This window comes from Coffea arabica, chromosome 6e, assembly GCF_036785885.1.
Source record: "Coffea arabica cultivar ET-39 chromosome 6e, Coffea Arabica ET-39 HiFi, whole genome shotgun sequence".
Taxonomy (NCBI): Eukaryota; Viridiplantae; Streptophyta; class Magnoliopsida; order Gentianales; family Rubiaceae; genus Coffea; species Coffea arabica.
Genome location: NC_092321.1, coordinates 2445223 through 2462389, shown reverse-complemented (window position 1 = coordinate 2462389; position 17167 = coordinate 2445223). Strand labels below are relative to the sequence as shown.

General features: G+C 40.7%; 3 protein-coding genes across 11 annotated transcripts; 2 read left to right on the top strand and 1 right to left on the bottom strand.

Moving 5' to 3' along the window:
• Nucleotides 1-3134: 3134 nt before the first annotated feature.
• LOC113697439 (pentatricopeptide repeat-containing protein At2g37310) lies at nt 3135-8717 on the bottom strand. The gene is made up of 3 exons (XM_027217051.2): nt 6142-8717; nt 5864-6036; nt 3135-5206 (listed from the first exon to the last, which is right to left on the bottom strand). Exon 1 carries the CDS (start codon nt 8597-8599, stop codon nt 6671-6673), a length of 1929 nt encoding a protein of 642 aa, XP_027072852.2. The 5' UTR covers nt 8600-8717; the 3' UTR covers nt 3135-5206; nt 5864-6036; nt 6142-6670.
• An 855-nt stretch (nt 8718-9572) lies between these two features.
• On the top strand, nt 9573-13671 carry LOC140003752 (uncharacterized). Of its 9 annotated transcripts, none has more exons than XM_072054343.1 (6): nt 9573-9907; nt 10339-10381; nt 10516-10636; nt 10723-10780; nt 11615-11723; nt 11806-13671. In XM_072054343.1, exons 5-6 carry the CDS (start codon nt 11624-11626, stop codon nt 13095-13097), a joined length of 1392 nt encoding a protein of 463 aa, XP_071910444.1. In that variant the 5' UTR covers nt 9573-9907; nt 10339-10381; nt 10516-10636; nt 10723-10780; nt 11615-11623; the 3' UTR covers nt 13098-13671. The 9 variants fall into 9 exon arrangements, with proteins under 9 accessions (XP_071910444.1, XP_071910443.1, XP_071910448.1 ...); XM_072054342.1 differs by having other exon boundaries at nt 10337-10381; nt 10510-10636; XM_072054347.1 differs by lacking the exon at nt 10339-10381.
• Nucleotides 13672-14059: 388 nt separating this feature from the next.
• Nucleotides 14060-16645, top strand: LOC113695269 (pentatricopeptide repeat-containing protein At2g37320). The gene has a single exon (XM_027214296.2). It carries the CDS (start codon nt 14810-14812, stop codon nt 16244-16246), a length of 1437 nt encoding a protein of 478 aa, XP_027070097.1. The 5' UTR covers nt 14060-14809; the 3' UTR covers nt 16247-16645.
• The last annotated feature ends 522 nt before the right edge of the window (nt 16646-17167 follow it).

Genomic DNA, 17167 nt, shown 5'->3' with positions numbered 1-17167 from the left:
TCACATTAAACCTGCCGCCAGCAATAGACAAAAACCGCAAGCAGACGCGTGTGGGCGGTGGGAGGCCTCCCCTCTACCCTCTTAATTCACCTTGAAAGCATACCAGATCAACTACTCCCTTCAAATAACCTTGCCTCCTCCGACCAATATGTTATTCTATGCTAAATTTATACGGATGCATAGTGCACTGGTTTGATCCGATTCTGGACTTACCTTCTCCGAAAAGCAAAATTGAACTTTTTGCTGCCCGAGCCAGAAAATTTTTTGATAGTAGGAGTAATAATAATGTGTCATGTGTTGTTGCCAAACACAAACAAAAACTCCCTATTGGGGTCGGTTTGGTAGCGGCAAGCAGCAATGATCGCAGGGAAATCCGTGTCCATTTAAATCGAGTATTGTTTTCAAAAGGCTAGCAGCAGGTTGCATTGCACTCAAAGTTAAGCGCTCTTGCCTTCATCTCTACTTGATTTTGTCCACCTACACACACCTTCTCATTACTAAAGAGAGAAAGAAAAGACAATAAAGAAACAGTAGCATTCAAATGGGGTTTGGATTGGAGGGACACAGCCCAAAATACACGACGAAATGGCTTAAAAGAAGCGGCAATGTTTTGATGGAATTGTTCGGGCGGACCACGGAGTAAGTTAAAACTTAAATTTTGATGAAGGGTTTGGTGGATTTTAAAACCATGCCATCCCCTCCCGAATTCCCCCATTTCGGGGGGCATCTACATGTACATTCATATCCTCGCCGCATTCATTTCCACGTTTCAGAACATGACATCATATAATGGGGCTGAAACATGAAAGTGACGGTTGGCTGGCCCTTCATGTTCTTTGATCAGGATAAAGATCATCGTTTAACAATACATCAATATATAAGTTCATTGCCCAAAAAAAAAAAAAATTACAATAAGTGCATCACGACAACTTCTACCATTGGCTGATAGTACAGTGGATCTGTGTAGATAGAGTGTGTTCTTTGAAATATTATTTAAAATAATTATTATAATATTTTTTGTGATGTAATGTATGCGAGATAAAAAAAGTGATTGAAAATATAAAACGGTAAGTTGAAAAAATGTGTTTATGATACAAGTAAAATATTATTTGAAAAAAATAGGATATCCAACTAGTTTTCATTTTTCTTTCCGAGATCCTCTTGTTCTCTCGAGAAATTCCTATACACAAGATATATTTTTGGGAGAAAAGTTAAATAGCTACCATAGCTAAACAGATGTTAAAAAAAAAACAAAAAACCGCTCCCCATATTTGACGGGCATCCAATGATGGCTTACACTTGGGTAGATTATATCATTTTTAAAATTCTGATGACTGAAATTATGTTATATCATTGGATGAGATGATGTGATTCAATTTGAATCATATTATTGGTTTTTTGAAAATTGGGTCAACCTAAGTTTGTTTTGGACATCCAGACACGATAGCTTTATTGGGCATTCTTCTTTTTCTGAGAATGGATTGGGCCTGATTCAAATCAAATAGAGTGAGCCTTGTTTGAATGTGATACCGTTGGAGTTACGTACTCCCCAGATAAAGCTCCAATAAACCTGGGCTGCTAGAGCAAAATGTTGGACTCTTAAACTATTTATTGGGCTTCATCAAGCCATTGACTAGAGATACCCCAAAAGCTCTGTTCTTCTCCACGGCTCCCGGCTCCACCTGTTTTAATCCCTTTTTTTTTTCTTTATTTTTTTGATTATATATATATATATATATATATATATGGTGAATTGATTGCATATTCTTATTCCGAAGTGTACGTACCCTCTCCCAAAATATTTCAAGAATCCTGAGATCCGATTGTTTCATGTATGTAAAATTAAGGTGCAATACACTTCAAATTACCAACACATCATCTACGTAAGAATACTGAGAAAGGGAAAAAGTAAATAAGACGGAGAATGTGAGAGGACCTAAACTCTTCTCTAGTCGATTCTCTCTTCATTTTTCGCAATACACATCTAAATGCATGACATGTGCGGGTTAGAATTAATTAAATTTAAAATGATTATGTCTCTTTCCTAGTAAATGAAATGAAACCTAGATGTGTATTGTAAAAAATAAAAAGAGAATCCATGGGTCGGAGAGAAGCCAAATGCCCCCAATGTGTGGGGAACAAATTTACCCTAGCAGAAGTTAGACCTAGTGGGAGTCCAGCGTCTTTTATGCATGTAACATTTTGCCACAGCAAAAAGAGAGAAGAGAAAGCAGGTCTTGGGTTCAATGCCCCCCTTGTCTCTCCCTACTTCTTATCAGTTATCCCTCATCTGTTTTTTACTTGACCCAAAAAAAAAAGAAAAAGTGGAAGAGAGAAAACGACAAGCTGCTTGGGCTAGTACCACCGGCAGCAGCTTAGCCATCACTCTTATCTCGTTAAATTCCTGCGTGACAATCTCCTATATATGCCGCAATTTAAACTCCTCGTGATTGATTTGTATCATTAAAATCTAGTCATGTCTTTTAATTAAGACTTGTAAACAAAATAATAAGATAGTATTACTATACATAATGTTTGTTTTTCATTTACTATACATAATAATGTTTGTATATTACAGAAAGTATGTAAGTCAAGGGTCAAAGTGTACTAATTAATGGCAGGTTTTGGTTGGAAAGCTAGCTTCGACCAATGGGTTAGGGTGGGTTATCATATGTAGGCCGAAGAAATGAATGTACGTGTATCACCGTCCTTGTCAATATTTGGATTGAGTTAACGAATAGGAGGAGACTAGCAAAAAAACATCTGGTTTGGAGTTTGCCCAACTCAAATCGCCAACCTAAACCACAGAAAACATGAAGTAACAAACACCGCATAAATCTATATGATCTGTACCTTCAAGAAGAACTTGTGATTCCTCTCATTCTTCAAACCCATTCCTCCAACCATTCCTTCATCAAGAAGAACTTCCAAGCATCGAGTATGTTTGTTTGGCCTGATTGAGCTACCCATCTCGGTAGCAGGTTCTTGTATTTGACCAACATATACACCACTGGAACAATTTGTATTTCCAAGGATCATATTAAGCGTGATTATCAGCGATTGATTATTGCATAATTTGACACATATATCAAGAGCAGAAAATTTCTTAGCTAGAAGGATCTACCACAACCATGTTATCCAACTTGAACATATTATTATTACTGCTTACAATGCCAATTAATTACCAGAAGAAGATAACCTTAAAAAGCTAACATGTTGGAAAGTTCGTATAAAGTTGATAGTTGGTACCCAGTACTCTCTAAGCTGGAGTACAGCATGGGATCCTCCCCTCCGAGTGAGGAGAAAAACGTTCTGCATCAGCAGTCATTACGCAGTTAAAGGCTAAAGCTTGCCCTCGCCGCCCATGCTGGCCATGACCTCCCACAACCGCTCAATCTCGCCAAAAACATCGTCGGTCGGCAGCCTATACCGGCAACAAGGACAAGTGTTCTTCTCCTTCAACCAAGGCAATATACACATCCAGTGAAACAAATGATCACACGGCAACTTGCAAACATCTCTTCCTTGTTTCATGTTTTCCTTACATATCACGCATTCCAAGCTATTCCCACTCACCTCCACCGAAGGCAGGGCCACAACTACGGCCACCGCGGTCGCTGCCTCGATCCCACCTTTTCCACCCACACTCACACTGTCGTTGCTGGCCATTACGCTGACAAACCGCTTACACTTGGTCACCATCTCCACGTACTTGATTAAGACTTGAGCACTGGAAACTTCAATTCCCGAGGGTTTCAACATGTCACGGGAGATGTAGTCACAAAGAATAGAGCGCCAACGTGACGAGGGAGTTTCAAGCACTTCCGGGTAGAGCTGACGGATTTCGCAAAGAAGCAGGAGGAGGACGACTGCGTCGAGGTCACGGAGCTTCATGGAGCTGGCAAAATTTGCTGGGACAGGGAAAGAATTACCAGTAGAGCTGTTTTGCATGAAGCGAGTTAGGATGGTGAGGTTGGACAAGAGGTGGCGGGCAATGAGAAGGGATTTGTGCTGGAGGGGAAGGGATTGGAGGTGGTGGAGAGTGAGGTTAAAGAGTGTGGGGATTGAGAGGATGGAGTAGAGGCGGCGGTAGCAGAGGTGGAAGAGGGAGGAGACGGAGTGGGTTAGATCTGAGAGTTGGGGAGGGGTTAGTGTGGAAAGTGCAGCCATGATTGTGGTTTCTGCGGAATTTTGGTCAGCCATCATGGGATCATGTGCTAAGGCGTTAGGAGGGACTTTACTTTGTATCTTGCCGTGGCCTTTTATACCTGGAGTTCTTTTGACTCAATCATGATTATCCACACAGCTCTTTACAACCCAGCCACTTTATTCACATTGAAAATATTGCAGTTATGTAGTAATTTCTGTCTTAATGAATCTTAATCTAAAGAACGCACAGTAAAGAATTAAATGTTTCGTTAAAACATAGTATGGCCGTGCTAATTCTAAATCCTGTTCAGGTTTGTATTATGGAATCGTTTGGATCATAAATTATTTATCAATTTTTATTTGTGTATATTATCAATACATTTTCTAATCATATTTTTATCTTATATATAAATATTATATTCAAAAGGTGTTGCAGCCCATTTCCTACTTTGTAACAAGAAAATCATTGGTGGTTGATTGATGCCATCCAAACTTCCAACATATGTAAAATCTCTAATTTTAATTAGCATGCAGTAACTCTCTCAATATACTCATCCCACTATGCTCATAGTTGATCAGGCAATACCCTCTATTTAAAGAATTGTACTTATTCAAGAATATATCGGTTGCAGAGCCATGAAAGTTTGGAGGTGACCAAATGAAGTGGTGAGGTGGTGGAGTAGAAGAGAAGCGAGTGGCTGGGAATGTCGGGCTTTTGTCCGCGAGTAGGTGTCCGGTTCAAAGAAGTTGGCCAGTCCATTCCTTTTCATTTTCTTTGGTTTTGATGAGGATGATAAAGAACAAGCAGAAGAGTATTAAAGAACAATTGGCCCATTCGTCGATTAAGTAATATGTCTTGGTCCTATAAAGTAGAATTAATAATGCAGGAGGCGCAATTCGCCATAGTCAGCGCTTATCAAGGGCTCTGTCACCGTTCGCACTTGCAGTCCCCGCCTTCATCTCTCACCACACTTCTTGGGCTATGGGCACTTCGTTGGGTATGATTATGAAACAATTAACATTAGATGTGGCGAGAGGCGATGACTCCTCCGTGTTTCTGTCCACAAAACCACAACCTCAACATCAAGTCTGGTGATAGCACTCGAATAATTGATTGCACATCACGAATTATAAGACAGACAATTGTTAGGCTTACAATCCTTCGGAGAAAAGAAGTTTGAAAAGTTACCATTTAAAGGCAAGAGATCATGGGGTTCCATACAGGCACACACCAAATAAGTTGCTGTATGGTTGGAAGGGTGCAGAAGAATGAAGAGAAATTGCATGTTCTATGTGCAAGAATTACATGCATTGGTTTAGTTGTCGCGGGATCCTAGGTCAGGTAGATGCTATCCTTGGGCATTGCGGGTTTAATCATGTTAACTAAATGGTAAAATGCTGCAGTGATGAATTTTTTGCTCTACTGCTCAACACTCTTGTCCCTAGATACGGTGAACGAGCAAAATTTAATCTTGTTTTGAGAATGCTAGGCTGCTAGCCTTCAGACTAAAGCAATTGCGTAGTTTTTTTCTTTTTCTCCCCTGCTCTTTAATTAACTGTATGTGGTTTTAGGATAAAATGCCTTTGGCAAAAAAATCTATATTTCACTTGACAGAAGGATTGGAGTTCTCCGTCATCCTCAAAATAAAGAACATCAGATAGATTCAGTGCACGTAACTAGTACCTGAATCTAAAGCAAACTAAAATTGTTTACCTCTAATAGTTGCTTATGCTCGTAGGTATACGTTGCAACCAGCTGAAATCTGTTCATGGATGAAATAAACCCATGGTGTATCCCAAATTACCAACGGCTAGCCATTTGGGCCGGCATGGCTGCTGAATAACATGGAACAATGGTCTGTGAAGCCAATGGAGGCACTGTCTTCTCTGCCATCAAACAGTGACCAGAAGTTGATTAGTTGCCGCTCTGGTGGAGTAGCGGAACTTCAAAAGCTCACGAATACCTCTTTAAAAAGTAATCTCATAAAATACCTGTCAGGTTAACGAGCAATACAGCTCCCAGTATCGCATGGGATCTTGATACATGGATATACTTCTCATCTCAAGTAAAGCACAAATGAAATGTTTGGCATCTCAGTACACAATCCAATAGCTCGTTCATCAACTTTGAACCCCCAAGTATGATACGCTTCAAATGCTGAACTGATGGAGAGGATGGAAGTTATTCTGCTACCTTCCAACTAATGTGTGCCTCAGTGAGCCAGAAATAGCTGTTTACGTAATATAGGAAATTGGACAAACATATTTGCTTACCAAATTGTATTTCATTGGTTGTTCTTATGTTCGGGAATGATTTATAGTTCAACCAGATATGTTCAGAAACCCTTGATATTGCCTGAGAAGTGATCTTCTTTTGACTGAGCTAACCAAATCAGTCTCTCAGATGAATTTCAACTCGTACCAACTCCTCAGCAAGCAAAAACAAATGCTCTCCACAGCACATCATAACATGAATTCCTCCTCCCACCCATTCAGGCAATCGTTTTAACAAACCACATATTTATTCAGATTTTTCATCAGATACATCTTCAAGGATAAGGCTTTGCAAGCCTCCATGGTTTTCTATCCAACTACTGCCAGCAACTTTCTTCATCCCAATATTCTTCATTTTCTCCCTAATCACTTCTGCTTCTTCCCATCTCCCAGCTTTTGAATATAAATTTGCCATTATGACATAGTTTCCTGTATTTTCAGGCTCCAGCTGGAACAAGTGGTCGCAAATGAACTTCCCAAGCTCCACATTACCAGACAAAGAAGCCGCATCAAGCAATGGACCCCAAACCTTGGCACTCGGTTTAATTGGCATTCCATTTATGAGATTTAAAGCTTCAGAAAGCTTCGCTGCCCTACTTAGAACTCCAACCATGCATGCATAATGCTCAGCTGACGGCTGAATGCCATACTTTGGGACCAAAGAATGAAATATTCCCCAGGCTTCTCTAACCAATCCTGCATGAGAGCAAGCTGATAAAACAGCCGTAATTGTAACTGGGTCTGGCTGTAACCCGCTATTTAACATCTCATTAAACAGACGAAGTGCTACACTGGCATCTCCATGGGCTGCATGTGCTGAGATTATAGCTGTCCATATAATCAGACTCCTACATACTGTCCTATCAAAAACACTTTGTGCGCCGTCAATGAACCCCAACTTTGAATAGGTATCAATAATGGCAGTTGCTACATAAACATTACCATCACAATTGTTCCTAATAGCGTAAGCATGCATCTCTTTCCCTCCTTTCAGATTCGAAAGATATGAAAGTGTGGGAAGTACGCTTGAAAGTGTCACAGAATTAGGCCTACAACCTAACTTTTGCATCTCTCGAACTAAATCTAAAGCCCCTACTCGCTGATTATTCTGAACGTGACCCGAAATAACAGCATTCCAAGTACTCAATCGCGGACTCCTCATCTCCCTAAAAAGAGCAACGGCTTTATCAACAAAACCATGAACCATGTATCCTGAAATAATGGCACCATATGTAACCTCATCCTTCTCACTCATCTCCTCGAACAGCTCTCTGGCATAATCCAAGCTACCAGACTTTGCGTAGAGGGAAATAATTGAATTGCAGACAGAAAGATCCACCTCAATCCCGCTCTCGATCACATACCTATGAACATCCATCCCTAAAACGAGATCGTTTGACTGTGCGCATGCCTGCAAAACACTGACAACCGTGACCCCATTAGGACGAAATTCCTTTGAATCCAACATTTCCCTGTACAGTTGCTTGCATTCCTCGTAATAGCCAACTTGAGAGTATCCCGAAATCATTGAATTCCATGACACTAGGTCCCTATAGGGCATTTCGTCGAACAAATACCGCGCCGACGCCATGTCATCACACCTCGAGTAGCACGTTATCAAACCATTCACCACGAAGATATCTGCATCAATCCGTTTCTTCACGACATAACAGTGCATAATGTCCGCAAAAACTGAATGGGTGGTCACCGCGGCCAGCGCCTTCAGCACGCAAGTGACCGTAAAACCATCAGGTTTTGCAGATTCTGAATTCGAATTAACAGATAAAAATGAAGAGAACAGGGTAAGGGCTTCCTCGTAACGGTTATGAAGAGAGTAGGCAATGAGGAGGGCATTCCAAGAGAAAGTGTTCTTCTGGGGAATGTGATCGAACACGTGATGGGCTTCACGGAGGAGATGGTTTTTGGAGTAGAAGGTGATGAGCTTGGAAGCAAGGAAATTGTCAAGAATTGTGGAGCAGAGGACGAGCCTGGCGTGGAGTTGCTTGGCTTGGCGGACAAGCTGGTGGTCGGTGCAATGCTGAATGAGGTGGCCGTAGAATGTGTAGTCGATAGGGTGGCGGGGAATAAATATCGGAAGGGCTTGGCGGGGGCAGCAGTTGATGGCGGCTGCGGTTTGCACTTGCATATGAAGCCGCAGTGTCTTTGCGAGCCTCATTCGGAAAATTTTACCAGTAATAATAACGCGGGTAATATAGTAGTACTAGCAATTTGAATTGTGCGAGAAAATGTTGCCAAAAAAAAAAAAAAAAAAGATAATTGTGCGAGAAAGGAGTGGTTCCACCATTCCAGGGCCCATGGCTATCTTGATACTTGGGCTCAGTAGGCCTGTTGAAGATTATGTCTTGACAATTGTCTAGAGGCGCTGTAACGATGGAGTGCGGAGTTATCTCGGGCCCAAGTCTAGATTTTAGTGTTTTTTTTTTATTTTAACAAATGTAAATGTTCCAATGATTCTTTTTGCTTGGAGCACCCGATGATGTTTTCACCTTTAGTGAGATTAATTCGGATTCGATTTGGGAGGTGCTTGCAGAATTCAACTCTTATTCGGACATAAATGATTTGATTTAGAATTTTTTAAGAAGTCATATGTAGGAGTGAAAGTTACGACCTCCTATTAACATCAGCAACTTGCTTATCAGCTGTGCCAAGATTATGGATTAAAATGTTCCAATGATCTTTAGCCGATGAAATTCTCCAGTTAGACGGACAAGGACTCCACACTCTTATTTGGAGTGTATGTGATGTAAAATTACGAGTTCTACTATCAAATGTGACGTATTTTTATTGATAAAAAAAAATCTAATTACTAGACTTGTCCAATTAAAGGTTGCGAGCAATTTATCAAAAGAATAAAAACTTCATAGCCTCAATTTTATTCAAAAAAGAAAAAAGAAAAACCGAAGAAAGCGCTGCTAAGGTACGAATTTTGGACTCAACGGAATGCTCAGAGAGAAATTAGAGGGGATACTTTTTTTTTTTTTTTTTTTTTTTTTGTCGACGGAGTGGGTGTCCGGGTTAAGTCCGTAAAGGCGGTCCGACTAATCCCACTTCGGCCCGGTCCAGCGCCCCAAATTAGAGGGGATACTTAAAAGAGCAATAATTATCCAAGACTCGGCGCAATCGTCCATTTGACCAAATATGTCATTTCGCATTAAGATCCTCCATGTCAGAATCGTCTTCCTCCTCTCTCCTCTTTTCAACTTCAACACCGATTCTCATTCTTCACTCCGTCTCTTCAGTCTTCACTCATCCATCCCGCTGCGCTCCTCCTCCACCTTCTCCTCTCTCTTTTCTATACGCCGAGACCAAGTGCCGCCCTCTTCGCCCCCATTTTTTTCCCCTCTATCTCTCGTTTTTTTCCCTTCTCCTTATGACCAAAAGGATTTACTAATCTAAATCCTTCTATAGTTTTGGCCTTAGGAACTGAATCGGGAGCGATCCAGACAACTTATGAAGCCATAAGGTGATTGGCTTTTGCAAATCATTGATTGTTTTTTTTCTTTTGACTTCCTTTTCTTTTTCTTCCTTTCCTTCGTTCTTTTTCGTCGGGTTTTTTCTTCGTGACAACACACTGATCGAAGTTGAACAAACAACTTTCGTAATCGTTTCGTGCTGCATTTCCCGAAATCGATTTTAATTTTCTTTCCCAATTTATTGTTTCCTGTTCGACAAAACCGATTGGATAATTTTTTCCCTAAATCTGAACCTTTTTCTTTTTTAGTCCAAGTTTGTTTACTTGTCTTCATCTTCGATAAAATTCGTGCTAATTTCGTCCGAGACTCAGAGACCGATTCTTATTGCTCGAGTTTTTGGGTTTTCTTCTCGCTGAAATCGATTCTTAACGAGTCTTATTAACACTTCTCGTGCATGCATGTCTTTAATGTGTGCATAGAGGTCGCCAAGCATCAACCCCTCACTTTGACAGCGTCATAAGTGGGTACGTCCCCTTATTAACACTTCTCGTGGATTCTATACGTCGTTTTTTTTTTTTGGGACTAATTTTCGTTTGGTCTGTGTTTTAATTTCGTACGTTTCTTGCATTCCATCTCTAATTCGATAACAAAGATACAGATGACGTTGATCAACTCGAATGAACTGGTTCGTTTGCTGCGTTCTTAAAGTTGGAGATGCCTTGGACTCGATTGTTTACTGTTGTGGTTTGGTCTTCTTGGCTTCCCCCCATAAAAATCAGGTAAGGTAATGTGGTAATGAATTTTCATTTTTCATCAATCTTAATTAAATTGATCTTCTGATCATTTGTTTGCATGACGAATGCAGATACTAGATAGGTCCCCGCGGCGGCCCCACCCCATAATCACCTAAATACTTCTTCCAAGTAAGGGCTGATCGACCCTACCCCTCCGGTACCTTGCCTACACTACTGTTTTTTCTCTTTCTCGTTGTTGGTCGCTTTCTTTTATGGTTTGGCATTTTTACCTGGTGCTTTATTTCATTCCAATCCAATGGGGTCTTTCCCTTGTGAAACAAAAATTGCATGCACTGCTGCTCCATTGATCATGCAGAAGTTGATTTATAAAGCTTCTTCTTCCTCCTAATTACACACTCCCACTACCACTGGAAGAACGAAGATGTTATTTGACTAGATTATATGAGTAATGGGTTTGGACTTCTGAAGCCACTTTCAAGTGTGTGTAGGATTTGACCACGAATGCTTTCTCATTTGCTGGGGGTAAAATTGTCAATCCGTGAATTTGCTCCCTCTCTCTGATCTTTGCTCTGAAACTATGGCTCTCGTATGGATTTGATGTATTGGAAGTATGTTTCAAAAATTTACTATAACATTATATATAAAACAAATTTTATTGTAGTTGCTTGTCGGAGTGTGTTTTTAAAATATAAAATTTTATTAGAACTTTTTTTTTTAATAAAAAAATCCACCCCCACTCCCCTCCACCATCACCATCACTGATCACTGATCACCACCACTCCCCTCCCTCCTCCTCTTTCCTCCCTCTCCCTTTTCCTCCTCCCTCCTCTTCTCTCTCTATTTATTCATTCTCTCCCTTTTTTGGCACGTTAGTGGGCTACCAATATTTGTCATCCTTCCTGCTGCATCATCATGAGTAAAAATGTGCATGTGTTTTGCATATAAAGATATGACATTATGACATCTATTTTCTGCTTTTGATTTGTGAAATTAATTACGTAGGAAGCTGCTATGAGAAACAAAGACTTCATTGGAAGAGTGTCACATGACATGCTAGAGCAGGAAGATTTGGATGCTGCCAATGTTTTGATGGACTTGGCAAAAGACACAGGTAAGCTGTGTAACAAATGACTGGAAAACTTAACGCTGAATGTGATTCATGCAAGTTGGACAATCATGGTAGTTTCTCGCAGGTTCGGTGGATCGGCTCCTTGCAAAAGCACCTACCAACCAGAATAGGAATCCTAAAAAGATATCCGCTTCTGCATTTGACTCGGAATTTTCCATTATTCACTTTCTTTCTGCTGTTCGGCTTGTATTGATCACTCCAGTCGCAGAAGATTTTACTGTAACACATAGCAGGAGAGTGGAGGTTGCCAACAGTGGAAAAGGACCTAGACATGGCCTCTGTATGGAAATCATTGGCAAAGATGCAAGAAGCAATTCTCTCTTTCAACTGCATAAGAGTGACAAATGCATCAATGCTTCAGAATGTGTACAGAAGAAATTGCCTTCTCTTACAATTGAAGAAATCGTGCAACGGCTGAGATCCAGCCCTGGAGATTCACGTATATTTGAGCTGAAAGCGTCTCTTAAGGATTTAGTCCGGGGAGCTTTAAAGATATTTTCATCGACAATAGCTCCTTCAGGGGTACCTTCCTGGCAGCCGCTGATTACGTATCACAAATCTAGTAAACATTGGTCATGGATTGGTCCAATCCCATCTCTCTTATTTCGAGGTGAATGTGTCTGTGTATCTTCTAAGGTTTGGGGCTTGAGGAGCCAAACTCTTAATAAGCTAGTTGAGTGCTTTTCTGAATGGTTGCGAGCCTCAAGAGACATGCTTCAGAAGATTTGGAATCTTCCTCCGCCACCATTGGAGTTCATGGTACATTGGAGCAGTGCTGAAAGGTTTAGCGCCACAAGAAATCTGAAGATTAGCATTGCCACCATTAGTCCAAGCAGTGAGCAAGTGAGAGCATATTTCCGCATGGAAGAAGCTTTGAGGTATTTAGTCCCACAACAGTCATTTTCTTATACAACTGTTGACGGCAAGAAATCTTCAGTTGCTCCTATGAGGAGGTGTAGTGGTAAGCCATCAAGAAAAGCCCGGGACCATTTCATTTTAAAGCCCAATCGGCCTCCTTGTTTCACTATGCTTTGCCTTGTGAGAGATGCAGCTGCTAGATTACCTGACGGCATGGGTACAAGATCAGATATATGTACTCTAGTTAGGGACTCTCAGTTCATTATTGAAGACATCGATGATGATCAAGTTGAACATGTTGTAAGCGGAGCCTTGGACCGCTTGCACTATGAACTTGACCCGTGTATACGATTTGATAGGGATTCTCGGTTGTGGTTTTACATGCATGGAGATAGAGAGCAAGAAGATTATGAATATGATGGCACTTCTTCAATCAAGATCCACAACAAAATGAAACTGCCAACCTTGGGTGTTCGGAGAAGAAGGCGTGCCTTATAAGAATTTGGAAGGGAGTTGGTTGCAAGCTGTAAAATAGTGCAAGTCCTGAACAACAATGCATTTGGGTTCAACGCCCTGCGCACTCTACATCTAGAAGATTGGCGAGTCCCCGGCCCCCTGCTTATATTAAAACCTTCCAATGCCCACCTCATGGTGTCCAAGTATTGCCGTCCGCTATTGGGATGTGAACATCATAGGTTGCTTGCATAAGGCTATATATATATGATGTTGGAGATTTTGGAAATACTTACTGGTTGACATTTGTTCAGTTTACTTGGTTTTAATGGAATGTTAGTCCCTTCTTTACTTGGATAATGGAATCATATCGATTGATTTCAAAATAGCCGTTCCAAAGAAGGTCAAACTCTAAAAGCCTACTGTTGTATCATTCAAGACACGGGGGTCGAATAGTCAGTAGTCTGCTCTTGAAGTTTAATGGTGCTGGAGCTCAAATTAATATTTGTGAATGATTAGCTGAATATAGTCGCAAAGTGATGCTTTGCTTTTCTTCAGCGACTAATACATTATCGTTAACCTGGAAATTACAAGTGCCAGCATTAATATTGCAGCAAAACTGATTTCTGAGAACGTGGATTCGATCAAACTTTGACATATCGAGTCTTAGTAAGTGTAATATGAATGGAGATGCATGTAATCTATTATTGTTTATTGGATGATAATTAGTTAGCTTCTTAATGGATGCTAACAAAACATCTAGCTTGTTCTTGCTTTGTTTCCACAACAAACACCATGTCAGACGCTGATGACAAATCTTTCTCTACGTAAGACAGTTCAGGAATAACCAATTTCTGGGTACTTTCTGGCATTTTCTTGAATTTCAATAATTTTCTGCCCGTGGATGGTTTTCATTTCTTTCATATCCTCAAAGCATGGACCCAGAATAGATTTAGCTTTCTGACATGCATCATCGTCCAGCTGTACTAAGTCTGCAGTAACAATATTCCATCATACGTCCGGACTCAGAGGTCCAAGATATCATCCTGATAGTATCACGAAGACAATTATGGTTGAAATAATAGTCACATTCTATCGAAGCTATGAGATTCCTCCGGCCTGTTCTTGATACTTTTAGCACGAATCGCATATTCCAAGAGTGTTAAGAGTCTCTTCCAAGGAATGAATTGATGGAGAAAGGGTGGCGATTAAGCATGTCTTTGTTCTTCCTCCCAAGAATCCCTCTAACAATCTTTTCAATTTGCTATCCCTGGTACAATGGCATCATCTTTCAGTAATTTTTCATGTTTAGGCTGAGAACCCAAGAATTAGAGATCCTAACCAGCTTCTTAAATCCCATCATTTCCCTGCTTTTTTTTGTTAAAAAAAAAGGAAAAAAAATAAATTGTGATTGCTTGGTTGACCGTTGCCAATGGCTATGAGACGTATTCATATGTCACGCAGAAATTCGTTAGAGGATTGCGTGAGGTGGCAGAAATTCATTATTAGAGAGTAATTGCGTGTGGCGGGAGGAATTCATTTTTCCTCGTTTCAGATATGGTCACCGGGAAATTTCACAACTGTTAGACCGAGAGAATCTCTATTGCAGATGAATTATATCTTTCTAAACATTTGAGCAATTTTACGAAAATAATAGGAGGAGGGGAAACTGAAAAGAAGAGGGCCGTATCATTTTGAGGAGGGGTTTGGGCGAATATGAATGGTAAGGGAGGGTACTCCAGGCAAACTCCATTCCTATGCTGAGAAACCCTCCAAAAACTAAGACGCTGGTGGTCAAAGGCCAAAGGGTCCTCGATATTATAGCTTCAAAGCCTGATGTCGTCCGCAATCGCAAAAACCATCTTCGCCTCGTCGACGACTTTCTGCGAACAACCAATTCACTTCAATTCCCGGAATCCCAAGGCGGTAGGATAGGAAACCCTCCAAACGCAAACGAGAGTTCAAAAGTTTTAGAGCTGTTTAGACGTCATCAACAAGGGTTGAGTGTTGGTCCAAGTGTTTTGTCAAATGCTTTGAGTTTATGCGGGTCCGAGAGAGCTGTAAGTGCAGGCATTCAAATGCATGGTCTGGCAGTCATTAATGGGTTCCTCTGCAATGTTTATGTTGGCAGTTCTTTGATCACGTTTTACAGCAAATGCGGAGTACTCAATAGTGCTTATAAAGTGTTCGATGAAATGCCCACAAGAAATATTGTGTCGTGGACTGCAATTATAAATGGTTTTGCGCAAGAATGCCGGATTGACATCTGTTTGCAGCTTTATCGTAAAATGAGGGATTTGACGTTGAAGCCCAATGCTTTTACCTTTGCGAGCTTTCTCTGTGCATGCACCGGTAGTGGGTGTCTTGGGAAAGGGAGGAGTGTTCACTGTCAAACAATTCTCACCGGCTTTGATTGCTACATACATGTTGCTAATGCTCTTATATCTATGTATTGTAAATGTGGCAGCGTTGAGGATGCTTTGGCTATATTTTGGGAAACAGATAATAGAGATTTGGTTTCATGGAATTCCATGATTGCTGGTTATGCACTGCACGGCCTTGCGTTGAAGGCTGTTGGGCTTTTTGAAGAAATGACGCACCAGAGGGTGAAGCCTGATGCCATTACTTTTCTTGGAATTTTGACTTCTTGTCGACATGCAGGTTTAGTCAAACAAGGCAGATTTTTCTTCAACTTAATGGCAGAGTATGGTGTAAATCCGGGGCAAGACCATTACTCCTGCATTGTGGACCTCCTTGGTCGAGCAGGTATGCTAGAAGAGGCTAGGGATTTCATCAAAAGAATGCCCATCAGTCCTAATGCTGTCATATGGGGTTCATTACTTTCTTCCTGTAGGCTTCATGAGAATGTTTGGGTGGGCATCGAAGCTGCTGAGAACAGGCTTTTACTGAAGCCATCGTGCGCTGTTACCCACTTGCAGCTCGCAAACTTGTATGCCAGTGTTGGGTACTGGGATCAGGCAGCAAGAGTGCGGAAATTGATGAAGGATAAGTGCCTGAAAACAGATCCTGGACGTAGTTGGGTTGAGATCAAGAATGGAGTTTACCAGTTTAGAGCTGAAGACATATCCAACTCCAATTACACACACATTCTAGCTATGATGGATAGCTTAGTAGACCACATGCGATGCTTTGGTCATTTACCTATAATATTTGAAGAAACCGATTCTCCATAAAAAGGCAAACATGATATTTCTGGAAGTTGCCAAGACTCTTGGCATGGTTTTTGAGGTGATTGTTTTCTTTTGCGTAAGGTACTTCCGCAGTGACTATTGAGGAGTTTGTATCTTAAGAAAGTGGCCCATTTTTCATACAAAAAGCTGGCAGGTGCGTGCAAAACCAGCACATAGACAAAAACAACGTTCCCATACTTGAATTGCAAAAGAAAATGTGCCTGATGCTTCTTGAGATATAGAAGAATTATTCTGAATTTCTTCTAAGACAGGTGACTCAGAAAAAAAATGATAAGGAAAAGAGGAATCCTCTTGCATTTAATTGTAGAGAGAGAGTGGGATTGGCGATGTTTGTTATTCCTCATGTTACGAAACTAGAATATAGAATGCTACCCAACTAAACCAAGCATTTTTCTTGTACTACTTTTCATCTGTTTCCTTCGATTGGTACCTAAATTCAGATTGTCAATTTGTTTCTCAGTTTCTTCTAATCCACTTGCAACTCAGTCACTCCTCCATTATCTTAGAAAACATTGAAAAGAAGACGACCTCAACATGACAAGATAGGAGGAAAAATAAAGCCAATATTTCGCATTACCTTGTTTCAGATATAAGCAGATATAATTGATACTGTTTGACAAGCGATGGCATCTCTGAGACTCAGAACTACGGCATTTAGATTGCCTAGATTTTCCTGAGATGTTTGACAGATAAAACACACTTTTACTGGTTGATTATCCTGGGCAAAGCAAGCCAACACCAGTGAACATATTGAAGAGATGAGCTTGCGCTGCTATAGCGGCAACAGTGGCAAGCAGTTAATAGCAACCAAGAAAAGGTACATAACATCAACATGCTATTTGAGAAGAAAAACATAAGTATTATAGAAATCCATTTCTGTCCCCACAACCTGACGGAATACAA

What these genes read in the sequence shown, in the direction of transcription:
- LOC113695269 (XM_027214296.2), top strand. Translation starts at nt 14,810, where the DNA reads ATGCTGAGAAACCCTCCAAAAACTAAGACGCTGGTGGTCAAAGGCCAA.
- LOC140003752 (XM_072054347.1), top strand. Translation starts at nt 11,624, where the DNA reads ATGAGAAACAAAGACTTCATTGGAAGAGTGTCACATGACATGCTAGAG. An exon ending in GGACTTGGCAAAAGACACAG is followed by an intron (nt 11,724 to 11,805) that starts GTAAGCTGTGTA and finishes AGTTTCTCGCAG; the next exon opens with GTTCGGTGGATCGGCTCCTT.
- LOC113697439 (XM_027217051.2), bottom strand. Translation starts at nt 8,599, where the DNA reads ATGAGGCTCGCAAAGACACTGCGGCTTCATATGCAAGTGCAAACCGCA.